Below are 24423 nucleotides of genomic sequence, written 5' to 3'. Positions count from 1 at the left end.
AAGAAGTTTGTTAACTGATTTGTAAACGAAATCGGCTGATCTCATGCATAGATGTATGAATCAGTGATAAGAGAACCTTTCTTTGATTGCTACTGAAATGCCTTCACTTGCCCTTTCTTTCATGCAGCTGAACGCTCCTCCCTCAAGGAACGCTCTAGTCCCACTTCTTGCATCTTGTTCTGCTTGCCTGTTCAGGCACTTACCCAGTGGCACAAACACATTCTGGGGGATTGGCCACAAATGTTCACATACTCAGTGACCCAAGTTGTTGTATAATGCAGGTTGGGGTGTCATGAATAAAACTTTAGACTAGTCTCTCTAACACATCTTGTGCACAATCTACTGATTTTTGTGCTATGGTCCAAGTTGTCCCTTTGTTTGTTTGACAAGGTCAAAATTACAATATTCACATTGACTTTCGGAATTAATTATCTAACCATAACACAAAAATAATAGAGACACTTTTTGATTAATGCTTTTTAAATGAAGAATCAAAGCCTGTCAATATTTCCATGTTTCTTTCCATGTTCTACCGTCAGCCTGACAGATGATCATGGCCCTGCGAAAGCTTTATGGCACGCAAGAAATTTATACTCTCAAGTGCAAAACGTGTCGGAATACGCCACATCTCAGGTTATGTTCAAAGTGGCCTTTAAAAGTTCAGTGAGCCTAGAGCAGTAGAACTTTGGGACAGAAATGTGGTTACGAGACCAAGTCTACGTGCAGTGATCGATAAGAACAGGCTGTCACACGACTGGCTAGCTCTATACAAAATTAATATATGACATTTAGTAATAGCTACTATTGGTTTATTATAATACGTGTCACTCTCCTTCTATCTCACACTATCACACACACCAGAGCACAATGTGTCCCCAATATATACATGAAAAAGGTTTTCTAGTCACAACCTACTATCGACAAAAGTGCAGAGCATGCTTAACTCACAGGCCATACATGCTCACCTGAGATCGGCAGGAGTCTAGGAGCTTGGTGTACTTTTCCAGAATGAGAAGGCTTAAGGTGCTGACGAAATTCTGCAGGCCATCGCGTGTGGTGAATGTCACGTCACGGTAGTACTGCGCAAAAGAGCAGGGGTCAAGCTACATAAACTTCTTCACCAAGTTAAGAATGCCTTTAACTGATTGATCGTACTTGATAAAAAGCCTGACTTAATTCCACTGATAGAAAATAGAAGGAAGCGATGATGATGACTTGCATCTCCTGGTGGATGCCATTGTTTAGCATAAGGAACTAGATCGAGGTATGCACCACCACAATGTGTGACTATGTGGTACAAGCCTAATGATGAAATGAGCTGACTATCACTGCATAGTTGGCAATTTTGGACATTGACGCACATTGTGCAACTAAAGTGTACTTGCAGTGGTAAATGGCAAGCTAAATGCAGCATTTTATAATAAAACCATGGCACTCAAGCACAAAAAATAACTGCTTCAATGCCTTAGTGTTTAATGCCATTCATGTAGTGCCATACGAACCTGCTTAAAGGCATTAAATTTAATGCCGTTTGCAGCATAGCACATTCTCACAACTCATGCAGCCGTCGGATGTGCACTTGCCCTCAATGTTGGCAGTTTTGGCTGCACATGAATAATTCATTTCTGAAGTAAACTGAAATAATTCAACATAAATTATGCCTAATAATCTTTTTAGTGGCATTTCTTGTACTGATGTCCACTAAATAATTTTTTGTTGATATATTACAATTGCTAAAATATAATTGCATTCACTGCAGCTATCATCACCACGATGTGTAATGTCATTAAAAATGCATGTGTAGCAGGGACTTCAGATATAATGGATTAAGAAACTTAAGGTACTAGACTCGTAATAGAACTAACCTCACCCATGTAGCACAGGCATTGGACCCACCATTAAAGTTTACTGAAAAGGAAGGCTATCTCCTTTTGGGGGCATAATAATGACAATTCATTTATTACTTCATGCAGAATATCAAGGGAAACATGTGACATACATAACGACTGAGCCAAGCCAGTGATGGATTATGAGAAAAAGAATGTGTAAGTTTGCAGAGACAATTCGGAGGTAACAAGCGTAACGAGAATAATGAAAAACTCAGGCTTCAAGAAAAAATAAATGCAAACCAGGTCACAGGCATGCTAACATTTCGAAAAGCTTGGTTTAAAGATAAACAATTTGATATTGCACGCAGAACATGACACCAACGCGTCGTAAGCTAAGCACAACTTGCACCATGTCGTACGTCTTTGCAGCCACAAACAAAAAAATCATGAGTTATGACAATCACACAAACCAAGTTCAAGGATGTGCACTAAACTGCTGTGGTTTCAATAGCTTCACGTTTGTGCTGCCCGAATGCTGAAGTATGGTTTTGAACTAAAGGTCCTCGAATTTTCGCAAGTGTTCACAGTGTTTTGTCAATATGATGTCAAATGTTGTGTATATGTGGTCTGCAACAGCAAATGGTAAAAGGCAAGCCATATAAACAGTGTTCAAAGAACACAGCAGTGAAGCCATACTTTTTCATTATTTGCAGTAAAGTGGGAGTACTTGCAGACAAGTCAACTACGACTTAAAAAAAATGACGCTAATCGGGAGATTCACTTACTCTCGCTGCATTGGTGGGGTCGATGAGGATGCCATAGAGAAATCCAGAGCAGATGTCATCATGAACCTGTGCCCCCTTGCACACCTTTAACAGAGGACAGTAGATGTTTTAGCAAAACTTTCACGATGACGCAGCCTCAAAAGTAACATTCAGTGCGAAAAACAAATGTCAAACCGTTTCTTACAGCTGCATTCAAAGCGTCGTGCGCCTCTTTCTCAGAAACACCACTGATGAGAGACTGTAAATACGTGTAGCTCCTCTCGAGTTTCTGCAAAGAACGATTATACGGCGTTAAAACTGCTGCACCAAGTGGCATTTACAATCCTGCTTTTCCAGTGGGCACCAAAAGTTATCGGTAAACAAGCACAGAAATCAGGCTCGCTAGCGTCCGGCCTCAAGCATGATTCAGTGTAGCGACAAGAACATTTTTATGAGATGCACGCAGGAACTTACGCCCTTTGACCCAGGGTTAGAACTTTTATTCAAACAGAATTTTGTAAGTGTGTAGGCCAAGGATGAGTACGGAAAGCAAACTACGGAAGAACAGCGTGACTGGCACGCGCAGCAAGGCAAGTTGCCGGCTCTGCTGTAGCCACGAATTAAACGTCCGTAACTCAAGCACGATGGCTTTTCACCTCAATGTTATAGGAGTGATGATGATCTATTTAATTCGATGTGCACGCACATTCAATAAAAAATGTCACCGCGGTAACTTGTGTAAAATGTAACGAACACACTCTCCCGAGCACATTGCGCGCAAGTGAAAGTTCGGGCCTCGGGCAAACGTTAGTTAGATAAGGCCGGCGATCATGCAAGCTCGCTCGGCAACGAGCCCGCTTACAAAACATTCGTGCAACTAGCGCCGGGAATGATCAAGACAAAGTTTAGTTAAATTAAATCGTTGACTAGTGTGCAACGTAAAAAAGTGAAACCCAAATACGACAGTGGCGACACCGTGCGAATAGAACCGAAAATTCGCGCCTTTGTGCACGTATGCAGGGGAAGTGGGAGACATGCTTTTTTAAATTGCGCCTAGTCCAGTCCCGTTACCTCGTCTATTTCTTCTTTAGCTTCTATCGGAGAAAGAGCGAATATCCTCGATGGCGTCCCTTTATTTGAATCCATCCTATACGCGAAATCCTTGGACTGGAGTCATCCAGCCGACCGCAAAACCCTACCCTCTATAAGGGCAGCGCCATATTCGCGGAATGATACTTTTCGACCGATGAGAGCAGCTCGCGCACTACTTTCTAGGCTCGCGTTTTTATTTGCGAGAGCAATCGCTAGCAAATCTACGGCTTCATCCGCTACGACATATAGGAACACTTTCGCTAACCGCTCCCGAGGCCTTCACTGCCTTATGCTGCAACAGTAGATATATATTGCTAAAAAAATGCATATTGGAACATTAATAATAGCTTAATATATACTAAAAATCGCTATTAAATTTACAGCGCACATAGAACTTAAAAAGCAAACACTTAAATTTGATAGAATTTGACAATTTATGCTGTATTGCCTTATTTTATATCGTAAAGCAAGATTGCTGTTTTAAAAATACTATTCAAATACCAAAAAACACTAATCAAATAGAATTTAATAAGCCCTGTATCCAATGGTGGCGATGTCGATGTTGCACCCACGAGGAAATCTCGGGCGAAAACATGGATGCGAAGTGGAGCTGAAAGTACTGAAAGGAATCAATAGTTTAAAATTCGCTGTAAATTAACACCGCAACAGCGCTTCCCAGCGACCGACACAGGTAAGTCACGAAGAGATCGCTCAGCAGCAAATGCATAATTCTTAACGTCTCTTGATAGATACAGCGACGCAACGCCAGCGGTACGCTGCGCCAGACAGACCTCATGCGTGCACACCACGCTCGTTTCTCGCCGTTGGACGTTTAAGACGAAGTAAATCAAAACGTTACTTTAGAGTTTGCAAAGAACTGTGTAGCCAGAACATCAGATCGGAGCTCGGTGCCCTGTAAACGCTGTTGCGGGTCTTCCCAGGCGTAGCGCGAGTGCGATCTGGTAAATGTCGTAGTCGGAATCGCGCTACCATCGTCTGCCTATTTGCCAGACTATCCACTTGCCTGCATCATAACTGAGCTGCCTATTTAGGCTGGTTGCGGTCCGCATGTATACCGGTCAGTATAGAGCTGTGGGCATCTTAGCTGTGTGCACAGGCTATCAAGCGCAGGTAAACAAACGCTGTTTGAAATTGCGGCCTCGCGCGTCTCGTGGTTTAGGCAATGATGATGATGATGCATTTGCGCTTTGTGGAATGGATTGGAAGGCGCTGGATTGGAATACGACAAGTAGGTGGCACTAGCGTTCCAGCCGCGCCTTCGCTGATGGGTCACGCGCGTCTGCGAGCCGTTTCTGTGCCTCTTTGGCGGTTCCGGCAAAGTGCGTTGTTACGACCATAGGCTCGGCGGGTTTCAGGCAGGATCATGGATCCAGGTGCCCTGTAAGCCCGAGCGGCCTTTCTTGTCGCACCGGGAAAGAGAACGCGTGGACTTGTAACACGCAACCACTGACGAGTAGGCTTAGATGTTGCCCCGGTGTAGCACTGTGCATCGCACGCCTCCGGCGACGTTGACAACAGGATGCAGATATCGACAGACTCCTTCCCATTCAAGCTGGGCACCCGGCGCAATGTGCTCCAGGTGAGCGACGCTCCTCCGGAACAAGAAGCCATGGGCTCCGAGTCGAGGCTGAAGCGCGCCGGCAGTTCGTTCGTCTCGTATGTGGACCTCGGTGTTGGCGAGCGGTCGTCTGCACGCCCACCCGACGCAGCGCCTCCTCCACCGGATCTCATACCGCTGGTGACACTGAAGCCCGTGTTGTGCGACGGCGAAGTGGTGGTGACCGAGGTAGACAACGTGCTCAAGTTTAACACGTTTAGCGACCTGCGTAACGGCGTGTCTGGCGTGCTTTTCTGCACCAACTTCAAGTTGAGCTTCGTCACCATGGACACGAGCGGCGAACGCAAGCCCCGAGCGCTCTGCGCAAACCGAGTATTGGGTGAAAACGACATTGGTCTCCTGAACGTGGAAGCCCTGTTTCAACTCTCCGGGGGCCGCCGCAAGCGGCTGTCGCCACAGGCGGCCGCTGCGCAGTCCGTCGAGGTGCTGCAGGTCCACTGCAAGGACATGCGCATTTTCACCTTCTCCTTCAAGTTCTGTCAAAGCGACCAGTGCAGCGCCAAAGTGCTGCAGTTCCTTTCGCGACACGCGTTCGTCTCCAGCTTGGATAAGCTGTTCTGCCCGCGCGGTGGCTCGATCGGCCAGCGCGAACCGCCTTTCGAGAGCGCCCGCGAGTGGGACGCCGAGCTTCGACGTTGCGCCGCCTCGAAGTTGTGGAGGGTGACAGAGCTGAACGAGCGTTTTCGCCTGTCGGCTGCGCTTCCCGGACGGTTCGCGGTTCCGCGCCGTCTCGTCGACTGCAAGCTAGAACGCCTAGCGCAACACTTTTGCGACAAGCGTGTTGTCGCCTGGTGCTGGAGCCACGCGAGTGGCGCGGCGCTAGTGCGTGGTGCCGCCTCTGACACGGGCTCCGAATCGGCGGACGCTGAGCGGCTGCAACTACTTGTCCAGTGTCTGGGCGCTGAGGTCCACTTGGTGAACCTGGATCTTGAGTGCCCAATCGTGCGCGAAGTTGGTTCCAGCTATCACAAGCTTCAGGCACTCTGCATGCCAGCTGATGAAGCGGAGTTTCTTGAGCAAGAGGCGCGTTTCTACGCGGCACTCGAGTCGACCCGCTGGTTGGAGTGCTTGTCAGGTTGCCTTAAAGTGGCGCTCGCGGCCGCCAAGGTGATAGCAGAACGCAGAAAACACGTCCTGGTGCGTGAACAGACAGGTGCTGACATGACTTGTGTGGTCGTCAGCCTGGTGCAGATCCTTCTCGACCCTTACTATCGAACACAGGCAGGTTTTCAAACCTTGGTTGATAAAGAATGGGTAGCTGCAGGTCATCCTTTTCCAGAACGCCTGGATCATCTGGGTCAAGGACGTGCATCACCAGAAGCAGCACCACTCTTTCTGTTCTTCCTTGATTGCGTCTGGCAGCTTCAGGCACAATTTCCTGCAGCGTTTGAGTTTTCCGAGACATATTTGACTAACCTCTGGGACTGCACCCATGTGGGTATCTATGACACGTTTCTTTTTGGGAACAACCGACAGCGATGGGAGGTGTTGAAGTTACAGCCCTACCGCAACGTGTGGGATTGGGTTGGTTCGCAGTCACGCCTTTCTCCACAAGACCTGGAACTCTTCAAGAATCCATTGTACCTGCTTCAGCGGTCCAAGGAGTTGCTCAGCGTGAGATCACAAGAGGGTGCTGGTGACCGAGGTGTACCATCATTCAGCGAAGATCTGCTCTCCCTGGACCCTACGGTGAAGTCGCTGTCAGTGTGGACGCAGTGCTACTACCGCTGGATTCCAAAAGCAGAGGTGGTTAATGGTGATCCAGCAACTCTCTTCCTCCACAATGTTCGCGTGGCCAGGGATATCAACTTTTTGGCTGCTCAGATTCGACTGCTGAAAGAACACCGTGACGGTGGGGAGATGGTACAGCTGCGGCACCGCCGTTTGCCCTCGGACGAGTACTTCTTTGCCATCCAACGTAGTTCTGCGCGCCCTGGTGTAGCAATAGACAGTCAGCATCTTGTGACTTCTTCATTTCCATTTGCACCTCCGGGTCCTGTAGATTGGGGAAGCTGCCATGTGCCTTCAGTAGCACCACTTCCAGACGATGACTATGGAGACTTGGATGACTAAACACTGACCTTAGTTTTCATTTGAAGGGGGTCATTTAAGTTAATGGGCCTGTTTTGCAGAGTGCTGTGTCTGGTTTGGTTTCTTGCAATGCATAGCAGGCTCATAGCTGCTGTCAGGGCATCAGCCAAGCCATCTCGGGGCATTTCTGTATCAATTCTTTGGCTGCTGTCGAATGTTTAAATTGGAAATGTTCATCACAGCATTGGGTGCCAGATATTGGTTATATTAGGTACTCGGTACAGCTGTGGAAAGTTGTTTGACACTTTTTTCTGTGAACTTTTTGGTGTAGTGGGTTTTAATAGCAGCTAACCAAACAGCTCACCAGCCAAATGTTAATTCCTTGTTTCCTTGATGTTGCATTATTCTGTGTTGGGCAGGGATTTTGTTTTGTTAGTTGTTCCCACTGGAGGCTGTGGTGCTGTATTGTTTGTGAAAGCTTTTTCATTTTTCACAATGTTTTTAGTGGCCCCCAACTCCTTGAACATGTGCTTGGCAGAGGGCATTGTTGGGATTAGAAGGAACGTACCGGTAACTTATTGTACAAATTGTTTAAGCTCCTGCTTGTTTACTAGTGGCGGTATGTTGTGGCTGTTAATATGTATAGAGAATGTATTTTTTGTTTGGACCTGTTCCTATGCTGTGCGGATTTTATTTGCAAGAAAGCTGAGATGGTGTAGCTTTTCTATTTTTCTTTTGTCTTGGAGAAGCCACTTTTTTTGTAATTAATGTTGCCAGTATTGAAAGTGGTGATGCGCAGTCCTGCAATATTATGTTGAAATTAAATTTGCAAGGTAAACACTTATGTGAGACACAGTATCAAAGTAAGCAATATGTCCTCTCAGTCCTTGAATTTGTCATGATTTGCTGGTTTTCTACATTTTTTATGGCCCACAAGCAGCATATATTGTTGCTCTTCCTTTTCATTCTTTGATCCCTGGGGCCAAACTAAATTCAGAAACTGTGTACATTTTGGATACATTTTCTTAACGCAATGACATTGTTCCTAGCTTAGAACAAAGGTAGATCTTTTAAAGAGTTGGCGGTACTATGCACCAACCAGTACTAGGAAAGCTGAGAAAGCAAGTTTTGCTGTGGTGTCCAGCGAAAGCAGTAACGATTGGTCATTGCGGGGGCTATCTGGTATTGAACAGGCTCTGCTGTTAACCTTCTGTCTATACGAAGGAGGCAGACTTGAGGCTGCTGTTGCAAAGAAAAAGATACCTATGCTGCAATAGTGTCCAAGACACCATGGTATGAGTTTTTAGTTTTACGTCTACACAACTTGTGCAGCAGGTATTGATTTTTTTTCACAGTAATGCATTTTATTGGTGCAATAAGTTTGATAAAATGCTTGGCACAACACAGCTATTGGCTTAATTGAACACTCTTGCTTGCCATTAAGTGCTATTGTACCTTACCTACAGCTGTTGGATGATAATCTAGGCATTCACGTTAATCAGTTTCTGCATTTACAGATGGCTCTTGGCAATGTTGATAAAGGTAGAGTGGTAACTCTCTGCAAACATAATTGTATACTTGAAACCATGTGCAAGAGCTGTGGCTGGTTTGATAACATATGCTTTGCTTCAGTAGCTGTAAGCTACCAGCATTGGTTCTGTGTGGGTGTTCTTGTGCTCTTAGTGACCACATAAGACTGCAGTAGCAATTTGCTAGGCTACTGTAGAACTGTCGAGACTGTACCATCATGCCTTTTCAGGCGTGGTCAGAAGTTCTGGCAAGCTGTATAATTTGGCATAACTGTTGCTGTTTCATCTTTGACGATCTAATATTGCATCTTTACAGTTTTTTGATACCGCCTGCACTCGGTATGTTGTCTTACATGTTTGTGTAGATTTTGACAAAAATGGCCTTTGCACTTGAAAAATATGGTTTTGTGATACTAGCTTAGATGTTGTACAAATCATTGTGTGAGCTCCCAAGACAATGGAATGAAAACTTCCTACGAGAAGGACCTATGAAACGTGGCCTAAGCCAAATTCGGTGCCATACTGATTGGCAGGAAGTATTAAAATTGAGATCCGAAAGATCAAAGCTATGGAGCGCTACAGCTTTGCTTATTAGAACCACTTGTTATGCACACAAGAAAAAGTACTATGTACATGTAGATAAGCACTGCCCAAAGTGAGCCCTGCATTCTATCTTATCAGGGTACAGTTATCCGATGTGCAGCCCTGTAAGGATAGCTGTAGGGCACAAATTCTTCATGCTTGTTTAAAAGCAGGTCTACAGTACTTGCCCGATACAGGCACTTCGATATGGGACCTGTGTGGTGTGCCCAAATGTGGAATGGATTAAAGAGAAGATATGCATTTTTGTTTCCTGTTGATTTACTGCTACACTTGTTTTAGGAAACAGGTTGTCAAAAACAAGGAGCTTGATATTTCCTTGCCATTGCCACTGGCTTTTCTATTCAGTCGCTCGGTTGTTGAAAACGTGGAAAAAAAGCATATGTAGGGTGTATTCAGATAAGGACAGACTTAGGGGGTCCGGAGTCTTTCTTGTTTTTCGTTAAATTTTTATATGAAGTGGGCAATATCTCTCTAGAAAGGAATCAAACTTTCTTTTCCGAGACGCAGCGCAGATTTCGAGAAAAAAGGCTACTAAAGGTGGCGAGGAGCCTTTTGCAATAGGCTAGTAGTTCAAAATTACAAAAAAAACAACAAAAAAACTGTACAGTGCTTTAGGTTTGGAGTGATAGGTATTCAAACTTGCAAAATCTGCAAGACACAAAAATGCTTTTCTCCACCTTTAGTGGATTACAGTTTTCTTTATTGAAATCTGCATTGCATCTCACAATACAAAGGTTGATTCCTTTCTACAGAGACATTTGCCCTCCTCACAAAAATTTCACTGAAAACAAAAAATAGTCTGGACCCCCTAAGTCTTACCTTATCTGAATACACCCTGCATTATTCTTGGGAGTTTTTTTTTTTTTTTTCTCGTTACGAAAGAAATGCTGATGCAGTGTAAAGCAGCTTTCGGACAAGGTGTTGTAGCTTACATCTCGTGCATCTTTTCTAACGTTGCCAAGGCTTTCTAAAAAAATCATCTGTCATCAACTGACTTGCAAATTTCGTGTCCCATTTTTTTTTTTCTTTTTTGCTTTCTTAAGATGCTGATGCCTCTAATTATAGTACAAAGCCTTAATTCCTCAAGGGTACCAAAAATTAATTACAGCTCTGTTTATGTTAACTGTTCAAAACTTCTGCCAAGTGCAGTGTGGCTTTGGATGTGAAAAAGACTATCCACGTGACAAATTGAAGCGGAGGTGGCGGTATCACAATTAAGAGCATGCCAGTAAGCCCAACGCAATAGTTAAATACCATGCAATGGTCGTGTCGCCAAAAGCTGTTAAAGCGGCCTTTGCAATTGTGCACTTCGCTTTGAAATTCAGGGGAGGCCATTCTCGCCTCTTGTCCCGTAGAGTGCTGAATGAACTTTGCTTTTTGCAGCACAGTCGTAGCGTGTGTGTGTGTGTTGTGTGCGTGCGTGCGTGTACAAATGAGTGGTGTCTGGTACCATAAGATTGGCGCATCAGGTTTTGGTGACACACATGTGCCAAAGCCGTGTGGATTGAGCGAGTTTGGGGCCTAAAGCTGTTTGCTACAAGACTACAGCAGATAGAGGGGTCTTTGCCTGCCTGCAACACTGACTGGCTGATCCTCAATTGCTCATAGCTCAATGGCTATGGTGTTGTGCTGCTGAGCTCGAGGTTATGGGTTGGATCCCGGCTGCAGTGGCCTTATTTCGATGGGGGTGAAATGCAAAAACGCTAGTACACGTTTAAGAAACTCAGGTAGTCAAAATTGATCCAGAGTCCCCCACTATGGCATGCCTTATAATGAGATCGTGGTTTTGGCACATAAAACCCCAGAATTAAAAAAAAAAAAGAATAATGACTTAATGGCTGTGGTGTTCGCGGTGTTCTCCGACTGAGCGAGAAATCGTAGGTATCATTCTCCAACTATGGTGGCTGCATCCCGAAAGATTGTGGATGCACACACTTCCGTCCAGATTCCAGAGCAGGTTAGAGGAACCCAAGTTGTCAGAGAGACCGTTGCTATGGCATCATGTAGCCAAGATGTGCATCAATATGTAATGCCTGTCAGTCAAGATAGTCTTTACCCAGAAAGTGGCCAAATGTTGTGAAACACGTGCAGCTGTGGTGCCAGTGGTTTGCAAGCAGCAATTCTGTACTGACGCGAAGTGCTGTAGAGTGGTAGGCGTGATTTAGAACACAGCAGGTAAGTATACTGATAACGGGTGGCTTTCTGTGTGTGCACCCACTTCTGTATATAGGTTGTGCTGTATTCACTTGGACAGGTAAGGCAGAGCCACCATCCAGCAGGTCTGCAGTAATGAACGCAGGTACTCTTCTCAATTTTAATGCTAAGCAGTAGAGAAACATTGCAAGAGAAGATGACAGCTTACAGATAAGAGCAAAAATACAGGTACTTCACTACTGTATATTGCAAGAGGAACACCCAATGTATTAAATTGGAGCATGCCACTGAGGGAATAGGCATCAAAGAACTAGGAAGAAACCTACTCATTTTTTTGTAACCAATCAAAGATTTAGAAATAGTGGATGGCAAAATGCATGTTGGCATACTTGGGAAGCAACAGCACAAGCGGCACTATACATATGCAGAGCCCCAACTTTCTTGTACACCCGTGAGCAAAAGTATACGGACTAGAGATTGCGCGATAAAGCCGGTTTTAAACGGCGGAGCTGTTTAAGGCCGAGGTTAAACTGTGCCGAGCGTTGATCAGTGTTGCGAAGTGCGCGCCAGCCACTGGTGGTTGGACAGTGGTGAGGATCAGAGAAGGAGAGCCCGCACCACGCAACAGGATGGCGGAGCCAAAGAGAGAGAGACGGCGGCACGAGGCTTTCCAGGGAGAGATAGCGTGGTGGGGGGGGGTCTACCGGGCAGTATAAAAGCATGCACTGTCGGCGCAGAGCATTCCGACGTTCGACGACGAGTTTGGCGGGGACGAAGAAGCAATTGTCTTCGAAAGAAGCGGCGTGGCCGGAAAGACGACGGGAAGCTGCTCGAGCATGGGCCCAACGACAACGTGCCGACCCAGAATTCCGAGCCAGGGAAGCCAAGGCTAAGTGACGGCGAAGATCCGGAGACCCCTAGTTTCGAGTGAAGGAGGTGGCGTCGCGGCAACGGTACTAAGAGACTCATCGGGAAGTAAAAGCCAAGTTACGTTAAGTCAGTGAAGCTGTTTTATGCTCTTTTTTTCAACTGCCTGCGAACGCAACTTAAAATTGAGGACTGCAGTCCAAACTTGGCATTGTGAATTTTCCAGTGTACTCGTCAGTTTAAGTTTATGCATGTTAATTACGAATAAATTGAGCCTTTTCGCTGACGCTGTGGTCCGTATACTTCTGCTCACGGGTTTACATAGTGCCAATGGTATTTGCCAACCTTGGGCCCACTGTGTATATCATTCTTCCTATTAACCCAGAAATACAAGCTTTGTGGGCAGCCTTCTAGCCTACACATGTTCTAGTGCTGTACACATGTTGGGGAAAGTGAGCATTACTTATCCAGGCCTTAGCTCCTTTGTTTTACATACTGGAAATCATTTTCAACCATTTCAGACTGTTTACCTTGGTCATAAGAGAGAGTATATGAATTAGGCACCATTTTGCACAAATTTGAGCCAGACAGCAGTAACTTGAAGGCAGGGGCCAGTGTGAGTGTATGTGCAGGCATACATGTTCGGAAAGCATGGAACAGAAATGGCATGCATTACCACATAGTAGAAGTGAGATGATTGAAACTGTTCGGCCAAGAAGTTCAAGCAAGCCATAGTTGCTGGTAGAGTTACTGCTAATTTTTCTTTAGGAGCAAGAATCATGGGAAGCGTCACTTCATGAATTTTATGAGGCACCTTCACCTTGCCTAAAATTAAGAAAGAAGGGCAACATGTACAGCATCCAATCAAGCCTTGTTCTGGAGTGACCACATTTGACATTATTTTCGTATGCTGTTACATCCAATGCATAGCTATTCAACTATTCTGAAACATGAATACGTGTGTTGTTCTGCATCCATTGTCGGTACACACTCAAGAACTTGGAACATGAAAGTGGCACTAATGGAGTGTGGGCTGGATCACAGATATTTTCATCGTGTCTTATACCATGACTTTCACCATTTGGTGAACCCTGAAAGTAATGTCTTTAGACATATCACATTTTGCTAAATGACATTTCACAATACCACACTTGCAGTCTCGTACTGTACATTATGTATGGGCCATGCCACATTTTACCCTAGGTGAAAGGCGAAGCATGATGACAGTATGCAATAAATTTTTTTTTTGTGACGAGATTACTTTGAGCTTGCCTGGCGCCTTGTGTAGCTGCAGAGTTGGCAAACAGCATGGTAGCTGTAAAAATTGGGGATCCTCATTGACTGCAGCAGTGGTAGTTGTGTAATGTTGCTGTTATTGGTAGTCTTTAGATGCAGAACAAATTTTGAGAAATTCTGATCCAGCATACACCTCTGGAGATTACATGCACCTTGTTTCCTTAGTGACATTGTGCTGTTCACAGTTTATAAGTAACCCCACCTGCAACACATGCAGCTGTGACAAGGCCTTCATATACACACGTCCTCCGTGTCTGTCCATGCTATTGTGCAGCAAGCACTGTGCAAAATGCTCGATTTACTGAGCAGTTGTCCACTTTCAGAACAGGACTTTCTTGGTCAGTGTTTCCAACTGAACTTCACGTAACAAGCTATACTTGCGCTGCTCCTGTTTTTTGAGATTTATAGGCCTACATGATAGACTTTGACAATGCTGCTGCGTGACACCCCTTAATTGTGTGTGTGCACATTGCATTCTTTGCGCTTCTCTCCTTTCTTTTTTTGTGCCTTTGCTCCTGTGCAGGATAGCCAACCAGGGAGGGTAATCTGTAAGTCTCCACCTAGTGGACATGTCCATGTTGTCTACTGCTGAGGTGCTGATTGGCTGTGGGTGCCCGTCTTCTTCTCATGCGTACCCCAGCCCAGCCAATCAGAACTTCAGCTGCAGACAAAATGAGCATGTCCACTAGGTGGGCCCTTACAGAATACCTCCCCAGAGCTACCTCTGGTTAACCTTCCTGCCTTTCCATACACTGTTCTTCTGTCCTGTTGCCTTCCTCTTCTTAAAAGCACTGTAAATATATTCAGTTATGCTATTTATAGACATGCTGTCTCTTCTACTATGTATGTGAGCCATCTGCTCACTTCCCTTTTTTCTTCTTTCTATCCCCTGTCCCTGTGCAGAGTTGCCAACCAGACATCTGTCTGGTCAACCTCCCTGCCTTTTCTTGTTTCTCTAGCTCTCAGTGTTCTCATTCGAGTTTTACTTCTTTGCCTTGCAGTGACCAAGAAGAGAAGATGACCCGCTGGGCAAGGAGCAAAAGTGTCCTAAAGCATGAACGGCAGCCAGGCGAGGCTACCACTTGGTCCGAGTTTGTAGCACAGCGGCAGGAGGCTACGAAACCAAGTTGTGCACGTCGTGATGGCAGTGGAGCTACAAGGTTGTTGAACACTGATAAGAAACATCCCAACGGTAACAACCTTGATATCAAGAGGAAGCTGACAAGCACAGATTGTGGTGGTGCTGAAGACGTTGCTTACCGTGGAGGTGCAGCTGCTGATGTGGTCCCTCTAAAAAGAACAGCGGCAGTGTCAAGTAACAGGACTACACAACATGTCATCAGAAATAACAGCAACATACAGGTGAGGCCTTTTTGTCATTCTCTGATGCAGCTCAGTGCAGCTTTTGCTGACAGAGAGGTCATTTAGTTGAAACATTTGCTCATGCCAACACATTCCTCTTCACTACAAAATGACGTAAAAAGCATTTGTGATGACCACAGTGACAAAAAGGCTGGTTGCAGTGTGTGTGTTTCTTTAGCATTGGTCATTAACTGTATTGTGAGTAAACATTTGCTTTTTGATGAAAGACACAAGTTCTGCGGAAGTGCACAAGGGGGAAGAAAATTTCTTAAAAGCTAGAGTTTGAATCCATCTGAAAGCGCAAAGCTATAAAGGAGGCCCACACGAGTTCACCAGATAGCTTCACAATTGAAGAAAAACTTGTGCCGATCTGGGGTTCGAATCTAATAGTACCACCGGCTCTCCAAGGCATTTGCTCTACCAAGTGAGCAAGCAAGGAGGCTAACAGGTGCCAGGGCAGTGGTGAATTAATCAACAACTCGAAACACCGCTTCATTGTTTTTAAAAATGTGTGGTAATCTGCAAGGTGAGAGAAATTTACCTGAGAGTAGCACAAAGCTACATCATAATAATTTGGTGTTACTTTTTAGTTGATGCGCATTTTTCCTTTCATGATTGGCTTTTGTGTCATAATTTTCTACATAATTGCACCTCAAGTGTTCCAGACAAAGGGACATTTTGGAACTCTGATTCTGTTCTACCACCTGCCATTGTCAATGACCCCTGCCAGACACTCATTAGACATGTGCACCACATTATACCTAGTGCATGCCTGAACTAGCATGTGGCTGGTGCATTGACAGTTGCTGAAAAAAGGCAGCAATTTGCAGGCTAAACCATTCTGGTACTGTGCCAGGGGCCAAAAGATTATGGGCTACAGGTGTTGGTGCATATAAACTGAATTTCCTTGTGATTGATGCATCAAGCCTGAAATTGCAATGTGCGGCCTAAATTTCAGTGTGATAATACAATGGTGCACCCATCAACTTGAGGATCTGTGCCTTGGCCCTAGGAAAGTTGGCCTTATTTATGACACCCATGCTTGGCAAAGTCTAGTCCCTGTGTAATCATTTAGAAAAAGCGATGCAAATTTTCACTTAGTAAATGTTGTTTTCTTTGTGCTCCATTTTTTTTTTCAATGCAGGCTAAAGGCAGAAATGCTATGAAAAGAAAAGAAGTTGTAGTGTATGACGAAGAAGCAGAAGCACTTGAGAAGTTGTTGCAGAAGTACAGAAAAACTGAACCAGACCTTCCAGTTGCACAAAAGACAGTGGAGGTAGCTCCTGAAAAAAGACTTGCTGTAGTGCCAGCGCCAAGTTCCAGTACGACGGGCAGTACAGGTAGCACACTTCGTAGAGAGGTTGCGAAAAAAAGATCATCACCCAGTGTAAAAAAGAAAGCCTGTTTGCTTAAAACAAACACTTCTGCTACTGCAATTGCTGTGCCAGCCTCAAAGAACCAACCCTCGCTCTCCACTGTAACTAAGAAATGTGGTGATATAAAGGAGGCTCAGTCTTCTGGTGAAATGTTAAAAGCAAGAAAAAAGAAAATCATTGCTAAGAAGCTTCTCCCATCGGTCCGGGAGAAGCTTCCGGTTCCGGCCAAAAATGAAGGGAAGTTCGGAAGTTCTGACTCTGAGAGATCAGGTAAAGTTAGGGAAACTCTCGGTCAGAAAGCTGATGCACCAGTCATGAAGGAGGAGGCCTTGCCCATTGATGAAAATGAAAAGGACAGTGAGGAAGAGGAAGAGCAGCCTGTGTTGAAGAAGCCAAGAACAGGTCAGCACATAGATGGTAGTGGCAGTGGCAAAGCCAAGCGACTGCAGCGGATGCGCCAGGAGCGGGAGGCCAAGGGCATGCTGCTCCTGCCAGAAAAGGTAGAACGGCGCATCTACCTGACGAAAAAGGCCATGCGCAAGAAGGGCCTTCCTGGAGAGCAGATCAAGGACGCTGTGCGCAAGATGCGTCGAAAGGAAGAGCTGCTGTTTCGCAGGCAGCTGGCCAAGGTGAGAATGCTACTGCCAGTGCATTGCTCTCATCTTCATGTGAAGGGACCATTCTGTCAGGAGCCGATCATTCCCTTTTGCGCTTGATGGGAATGATCTGGTGGAAATCTGATGTATGTTGCCACTGAAGTGATGATTTTGCTGCAATAGAATGGTGGCACCACCTGTTACGATTACAGTGAACACTGTCTGTTGATTGTAGTAGTGCCAGATGGCACTACTGTTCCATTCAAATGAAACTGAACATTTTTGAGTGGCATCGCTGCAGACGATACTAACTTTTATTTAATTGTGGGTGAAATAGGTACAAAGTAATGCCCACAAGTGTGGTATTAAACTGAACTTGCTGCAAATTACTAAGTTTGTGGGAACCAAAATCTAATCACAAATGAGCCAGCAGTTTAGCTGGAAGAGTCGTATTTCTGGCTCTCCTGTAACACTCTGTAGCTTTTGGCAGAATGCCACATGACACCAGTGTAAGTGCGGTGACACTAGGCTTTCCCAAACAGAAACTGCTTCCAAACTAAACTGCCATTCAAGCAACCAAAATACATTTTAAAGGGACTGACAACCAATTTTTATGGTACCTGTTTTAAATAGTGTTGTAAGTCAGCGCAGTGTGTGTCGTCTCTCTTAGTCCTCATCCTTCGCGCTGTACGTGGTTTTAATTATGAATAACCAACTAGCCCGAGCCTCCACCCTTGTTAACTACCAATTCTGCTGCAATACCAGAAGAATGTGGCTACAGTAGAAGCGTCATTATAATGAAGGCGTCTGGACCAGAAAAAATAATTACTAAATCAGCATCTTCGCTATATATTAGCTGTATTCACCACTTTGCTTTTTCGTAACTACGATAAAAAAAAAAAAATTGTGCTCAGTTGAATGATTCTCATTCAAAAGAGCGCAAATTTGCTCTTCATAGAAAAACGGATTATGCATCTTTGGCTATGTCCTTGCGTTCCATCGTCTGCCATCATATCATGGGCTGCTATCGTTAGACGTGTAGGTGCTGCCACCATTTGACAAACGTAGTGTGATAGGAAAACATGGTGACCACGCTGATGAGAATTCAAGGCAGTCAGTGCACAAAGGAATTGTCGTAGTTACTGAAACTGTGTGCTGAAAGCGTGGCGAGCATAGAGTTTCGTGCAATAATTACTAGAGGGAACTATGGCGCTAGTGTCTACGAGGGCTGCAATGGGGGCGGTTCAGCCAGCATGGGAATAACGGGAAGTACATGAACTTGGCCTAAACTTCGTCCTTCTGGCTTCAAACGACTTCATGACTTTATAAACTCGTCATTTTTAACGAAGTTAAAAGTTAACGAAGTTAACCAAAGCCCGATATTACAACCATTACGCCACGGACGCATGCATCGACAAGCGACATAAAACACCCTTACGAATTTATTGCGGGCAAGCCAGTGCCTTGAGACGCTTGCAGTGGTTCGATTGCCGTTCCGACAGCTATTGTCTCGCCTTAGAGCAACTGTGTGTTTATATTGTTTTCTTGATGCAGCTATGCTTCAAATGTCGTCAGCCTGGCCACAGGGTGTCCGACTGCCCTCAGATGCTTCAAGATTCCAGCGAAGGCATTGGAATTTGCTTCAAGTGTGGATCTACAGAGCACTTCTCATCTGCGTGCACAGTTCAGACAAGCAAAGACAATGGTATGTATCCAATCTCTGCCCAGAAAAGAACAACTACAGTACAGTGGAATCAAATGGGGCTTTATTTCTCACTGATCACTTTTAGTTATTAGTACTTTTTCTGTTGTATGATGTAATGTGTTGTGTAGTGTATTACCACTGCGATAAGGACTTACCGGTGTACATTGCGGAATGGTTATACTATACTTGCAAGCAACTTTCTGTGGCAATGAAGGGAAAGCTACAGGGGCAAAGCTTCTGCATATGTGCCAAGTAATCCGGCACCATTTGACAGCACTTTTGGTTTACTACAGCGTGGCGCGCTGCCATGAAGTCACACCTCAAGGCGAAATTCACATATAACTTGCACCAGCTATTTTGATTATTCGGAGGGCTGCCGAATATTTGATATTTTGAGCAATTCCTGCCGATTCTGAATAATCTGTCGACTACTGTATATCATTAGTGTGCATACTTAAAGGTACACTAAAGGCAAATACTAAGTCAATGTTGACTGTTAAAATACTATTCCAGAAACCGTAAGTCGATGTGGACTGTTAGTAATCCCAGAAACCTCACAGCACTTGTTTTGTGCCAAGAAAAGACTTAGTTTACAAGAAAATAGCATCTGAATGGTCCGCATACATTTAGCGCAATTCAAATCGCCCACCCCCGAGCGGGGGAGTGGTGACACATTGCATATGCCATCACTGCCCTTTACTGTCGTCGGTGAGTAAAACAGCACCCCACAGAAGGCTTCTCCATGGCTGCGCAAAACACAAACACGCAGCCATGGAGAAGCCGAGCCAAAACAGAGCATTGGATTCGCTGCTGCAGCTGCTCTTGGTCAAGTGATGCGGACCGTTTAGGAATCCCGCGACACCACATGGGTGTGGCATTCTCCGCTACTTGCAGTTAATGTGAGTTTTGCGAGCCAGCAAAGCCAGCGCAGCACTATGCCATAACGAAACTACTGAAACACGAAAGCGTAGAGAAAACAAAACCTTTCGACCGCCCGCGTCATTGTCAAGGGCAACGCCAATGAGTTCTTTTTCTAAAAATCAAATAGAAGGGGAGAATTAGCATTCTGTTTCGTCGTATAATGCAATACAATGATCTTCCTATTACGAGTTGTTGAGTGCTAGTGACAGAATTATAATGAGGAGTGCCTTCGTCATCGGGCTTGTATGCTTGATTGTCCTGGGGGAGTCTCTTATCATGTTCTGCATTTACCTCAATTTTTCAATTACTAAAGCTCTGTTCGAGATAATTTTGAAGTCTTCGACATTCTCGAGCACTAATCTATCACTTTGGCTTGACCTAATATTTGCCTTTAGTTTAGTGGTTGTTTTACTCAGTTTCCCCAACTGTACCGTCACCTTATAATTGTGACTGCTTTATAATCTGGTGAACACTTATTGTGGCGACAGATCTCTCATCTAACAGGACCACACTACACTGCCTCAAGAGCAATATGTGCACTTGCCTGGGGCAGTTGTGCCTGTACGATAGAATCTCTGCAGGTGTATATAGTATTGCAGTAGTGGACCAGATTGCTGAACGGTTTTTTTCATTGCTACACTTTTTTTTTTGTTGCGGTCTTGCTAGTTTTATAACACATGACCCCTCCTACTCGTTAGTATCACAGTATGGGTGTGTGTGTGCGTAGAAATTTCACACAGACATTTTGACTTATATTTGTGCAAATATGGCACTAATATCCAAAAGTGATAAAGTAGGAATATGATGCCAACAGCCTAAACGGTAGGAACTGCATTCAAGGTTCCTCCGCTTTCCTGTGCTTGTGAACTTCCTTTTCAAATGACGGTGCTGTAGTACCTATCATATTTGTTGCTTGCAGGTAGATTTTCGAAAAGCCTTGGTCTGGTTTGGGTGGGCATTCATTCCTGACAGCAGGAAACTTCATTGACAACCTATTAAGTTTAGTATTGGGAACATCTGTATCCGAGTGTACATTTTAAACCTTTAATAGCCTTGGCTTAGTTAGATGGGTTTCCCCTCCACGACGTGAGTATATAAAGTTACTATGTTGTTCCAGAGATCACAAACAAAAGTTATGTATTATGGCAACTGTGGTTGCATTCACTTATAATCTTTCCGGTATTTTTGTTTCTTTTTTAGAAGAGAAATTCTACTGGTTATGCGAACAAGCAGCAGCACTTTGTTATGCAAACATCCATTTTTGACTGTGCTTGATTATACATTATTTGTTGTGCACAGTATGTTCCATTCAGCATCACTTGACAGCGGGCTAGTTGGTGACCTTGACTGAATGTCACGTGCTGCAAGCAAGATGGTGCATATAAGCATACGACATGGTGCACGCATGCCCTTTCTCTTTCTGCATGTCTTGTTTGTACTTGCACTTGCGATGTGTGTGCCCATGCACCATTTATATCAACATTTGTGAAATAGCATCTGCATGCACATGGTGACAGAGAGCATAAATGTTTTCCTAGCTAAGTTGCCGCTGCCTGTGCGTAAGTTCCAGAATGCTGATGTCTTCATTTATGGCACGGTTACAATATCTCAAAGTTAGCGCTTCAGCCATTTCTGGCATTGTCTTGGTGGTCAGTTTTTATCATTCTCTCCAAACAGAGTTCCCATATGCCAAGTGTTTCATCTGCAAGCAACAGGGGCACCTGAGTCGCAAGTGCCCGCGTAATGATAAAGGGGTGTACCCAAAAGGTTTGTGGTTTTAACTTTCCTGTTTTCGTTTTTCATATTCAGAACTTCAAACAGCTGCACGATTCAGTTCACTGTAATGGTGTGCTATGCGCACAAAGGTCATGCTGTGTACTAGGGGCTGGGGAATCGTTGTCAGGAAATAGTAATTATGGTAGTTGTTATGGACAAATAAATGGTCTCATGTGAAAGAAGTAAAAAAAAAACTTATAAATGATTATCCTTGAATAGTATGGTAATTGCTCTGTATTCAAAGTAGAAAATTAATTCTGCTATGAAAGTTGGAAATGCAACAAAATGTAGTTTTCTATAACTTATTTTCTTGAGATTTATTAGCACGCATGATAAAAAATATGTTGAAACATGCCCTGCCCCCTTTTTGCTAATTCATCTTTAACTGTAGCAGAAAACGAGGTGATGATTTGTAAACTGTAGAACAGTCCTCAGACTGACACACAAGTCTGCTGAGCTATTTAATTTTATCGTGTAGGCAGTAACTGTCAAAGATAGAATAACTGTATGTACTTCTTTTTTACCACACTATTCATTATTCATGCATGCAAAGTGTTCAGTGCAGACTGCTTGAAAGTATATTCATAATGACTTCAACTGATTATCTGACTCTTGCAGTATTAAGGGTGGGCATCTGCTTTGCCTTCAAGAGAGATCTATTATCATAGGCCTACAGCTGGTCCTGTTAGCACACTGTCACGTAATAACTTTCGATGCTCTAGTGTGAGGTTGGCAAAGAAAATTATGTGCTAATATAATCCATGTTCCTGTAATCGCAGTCGGGTATCCCTATGTTTCCATGAAAAGAGGCATGCATCCTGTGTCAATAAGAGATTTGTATAATGCCGATTCATGGTTCTTATTGCTTTGGCATCAGTTTGATGCTTCTGCATTCAGTGATGGCAGCGTGCATGAAATGTACAGCCTTTTGCAAAAATATACAGTCTATTTCGCACCTTCACAATATATGTCGTCCGGCTGTGTGGTGCTGTTCCCATGGTGCTCCTGACAATCTAGGCATCTGGATAGCGAGTACGAGAGCTCTTTTCATTTCCAAGGGTGTTGGAACTTGTGGCGTAACAAAGAAACTCTTTTAGGGACACTGAAATATGAACACTTAATCAGTTTAGAACTTTAGACTGATAAAGTATTCTTTAAAAACTGTCTATGTATTAATTTGCCTGTAATATGTTCTTTATTAGAAGAGGAAATAAAGGTCAGAGTGCCATTTTTTTAATTTCACGCAGAAACTCCAGCTCCAGTACATCAGTATGACGTCATAGATTTCGAAGTACTATTTTGTATTTGGGTCCTTGTAGCTCATTAAAGTTATTGAAACTTGTTAGGTTTAGTCTTTTACTTCTTTAAAATACAATGCCATCCATCTTGATCGCAAAAATTTAACTAGGCCTAAGTAAACGCCGTCAAAATCTACGACGTCAAAGTGAGCTGGTGTGGGAACCTCAAGACAGCATCGCCACCCGTCCTTCGTACTTGCACCTTTTCTTGCTTACTAAGCCTCTTCTTATGGCAAGAGTGGGTTTTGGTATTGCAGAAGGGTACTTAATCTTTAACTTAATCTTTAGTGTCCCTTCAAACAGTCTGGTGCGTCAGCCTGGTGGTTGAAGGCAATGCAGCCTGTATACTTTTGACAAAGACTGTACATTTTCTTTTCCCGATCCCATGTTTATTGCTCCTGACTCGCTGAAAAACTTTTTTTTCATTCACATAGTGTATATATTTCCTGTACTGTGGTTTGCAGGAGGTCACTGCAATTTCTGTGGAGGTATTGACCATTTCAAGAAGGAGTGTCCCGAGATGGAGAAGAATAAGAGTAAAACCGGTGAAGAGAGTGAGGTTGCAGCTGACATTGCGAGCATTGGCCTGAGTGCTGACGCCGAGAACATTGTGCCATTACACCAGGACATCGTGGTAAAGAAGGAGAAAGTGATCAGCTTCTGAAGCTAATGTTGCCTACAAAGTTGGCCACACACCCTTGTATTGAAACTGTCAAGTTTCATAAAGAAGTCCCTGAAGGAAAACTGCCATTTCAGTCAACATGAGAATGGTATTAATTGCATGGATTGCTCATAATAGAGCTTACAATATTGAACAATCTTTGTGACTTGCATTGTAAAGCAGTGATTAAATTAAGCTGTTTGAATCCTGCCAACTATTTGTTCTTGGAGCTTTCTTCAGAATATGTTACAAACCTAGCAAAAAAAAAAAAAAAATAAAAACTATTCACCCTAAAATGGATGCTGCTATTTAAGTACTATTACCCAGATTTATTGACATGCATACATACATACATACATACATACATACATACATACATACATACACAAAATTGTAATCATTCATATAATGCACAGAATTTTTTTAAATAATTAGAACTTGATTGATATGCATGGAGCTGTTTCATGGGACTCTTTTTGGGTCTTGAAAATAAACATCCTTTAATATGGCTGTGATGTGTGTAATTACCTGTGAAACAGTGCCAAGCTTTGGCTGGGTATAAAGCTTGCTTCACCATTGTGAAGAAGCAGATCATGTGCTAAAATATAATGTCATCCACTAAGGCTCATCTTGCCACTGTTTCTTATTTTCTGTTTCTTGAAGATTGGCACTGCAATGCAGCTAGATAATTTATTAATGGCATATTCAGATGTGTTCCAACACATTCTCACTTTATCATCGGTGCACTTTTGATAACGTTCAAAGAGAGAATGCTTCTTCAATAAAAGCTTAAGTAGTATATCATTCCAAGCAGCTGCATCCCTTGCTGCGATATGCCTGATGCAGTGAGCGTTATGCAATTTTTCAAGTGGTAGCATTTGAGCAGTCAGTGCACGTAGTCTCTAGAAATGTATCTGCTGAAGG

General features: G+C 44.0%; 3 protein-coding genes across 5 annotated transcripts in view; 2 read left to right on the top strand and 1 right to left on the bottom strand.

Annotated features, from left to right (window-relative positions):
• Positions 1 to 3840, bottom strand: part of LOC119442838 (integrator complex subunit 3-like) — a 48501-nt gene extending 44661 nt beyond the window's left edge. Inside the window, exons 1-4 of the mRNA XM_037707877.1 lie at positions 3665 to 3840; positions 2799 to 2882; positions 2615 to 2698; positions 966 to 1079 (exon numbers count right to left, since the gene is read on the bottom strand). Coding sequence (XP_037563805.1) covers positions 966 to 1079; positions 2615 to 2698; positions 2799 to 2882; positions 3665 to 3739 — 357 coding nt within the window. The 5' untranslated portion in view covers positions 3740 to 3840. The remainder of the gene's footprint in view (positions 1 to 965; positions 1080 to 2614; positions 2699 to 2798; positions 2883 to 3664) is intronic.
• Positions 3841 to 4242: 402 nt separating this feature from the next.
• LOC119442840 (uncharacterized) lies at positions 4243 to 24009 on the top strand. Of its 3 annotated transcripts, none has more exons than XM_049662418.1 (7): positions 4250 to 4376; positions 4435 to 4527; positions 14806 to 15166; positions 16311 to 17171; positions 18693 to 18843; positions 21442 to 21531; positions 23303 to 24009. In XM_049662418.1, exons 3-7 carry the CDS (start codon positions 14822 to 14824, stop codon positions 23500 to 23502), a joined length of 1647 nt encoding a protein of 548 aa, XP_049518375.1. In that variant the 5' UTR covers positions 4250 to 4376; positions 4435 to 4527; positions 14806 to 14821; the 3' UTR covers positions 23503 to 24009. The 3 variants fall into 3 exon arrangements, with proteins under 3 accessions (XP_037563809.1, XP_049518375.1, XP_049518376.1); XM_049662419.1 differs by lacking the exon at positions 4435 to 4527 and adding an exon at positions 7861 to 7925 and having other exon boundaries at positions 4252 to 4376; XM_037707881.2 differs by lacking the exon at positions 4435 to 4527 and having other exon boundaries at positions 4243 to 4376.
• Positions 4596 to 9727, top strand: LOC119442839 (myotubularin-related protein 10). The gene has a single exon (XM_037707879.2). It carries the CDS (start codon positions 5226 to 5228, stop codon positions 7395 to 7397), a length of 2172 nt encoding a protein of 723 aa, XP_037563807.1. The 5' UTR covers positions 4596 to 5225; the 3' UTR covers positions 7398 to 9727.
• Positions 24010 to 24423: the final 414 nt, after the last annotated feature.

The sequence above is a fragment of the Dermacentor silvarum genome, chromosome 2 (assembly GCF_013339745.2).
Source record: "Dermacentor silvarum isolate Dsil-2018 chromosome 2, BIME_Dsil_1.4, whole genome shotgun sequence".
In the NCBI taxonomy this organism is placed as follows: domain Eukaryota; kingdom Metazoa; phylum Arthropoda; class Arachnida; order Ixodida; family Ixodidae; genus Dermacentor; species Dermacentor silvarum.
The sequence above is the reverse complement of the archived record's forward strand: the minus strand, read 5'-3'. Positions and strand labels throughout refer to the sequence as shown.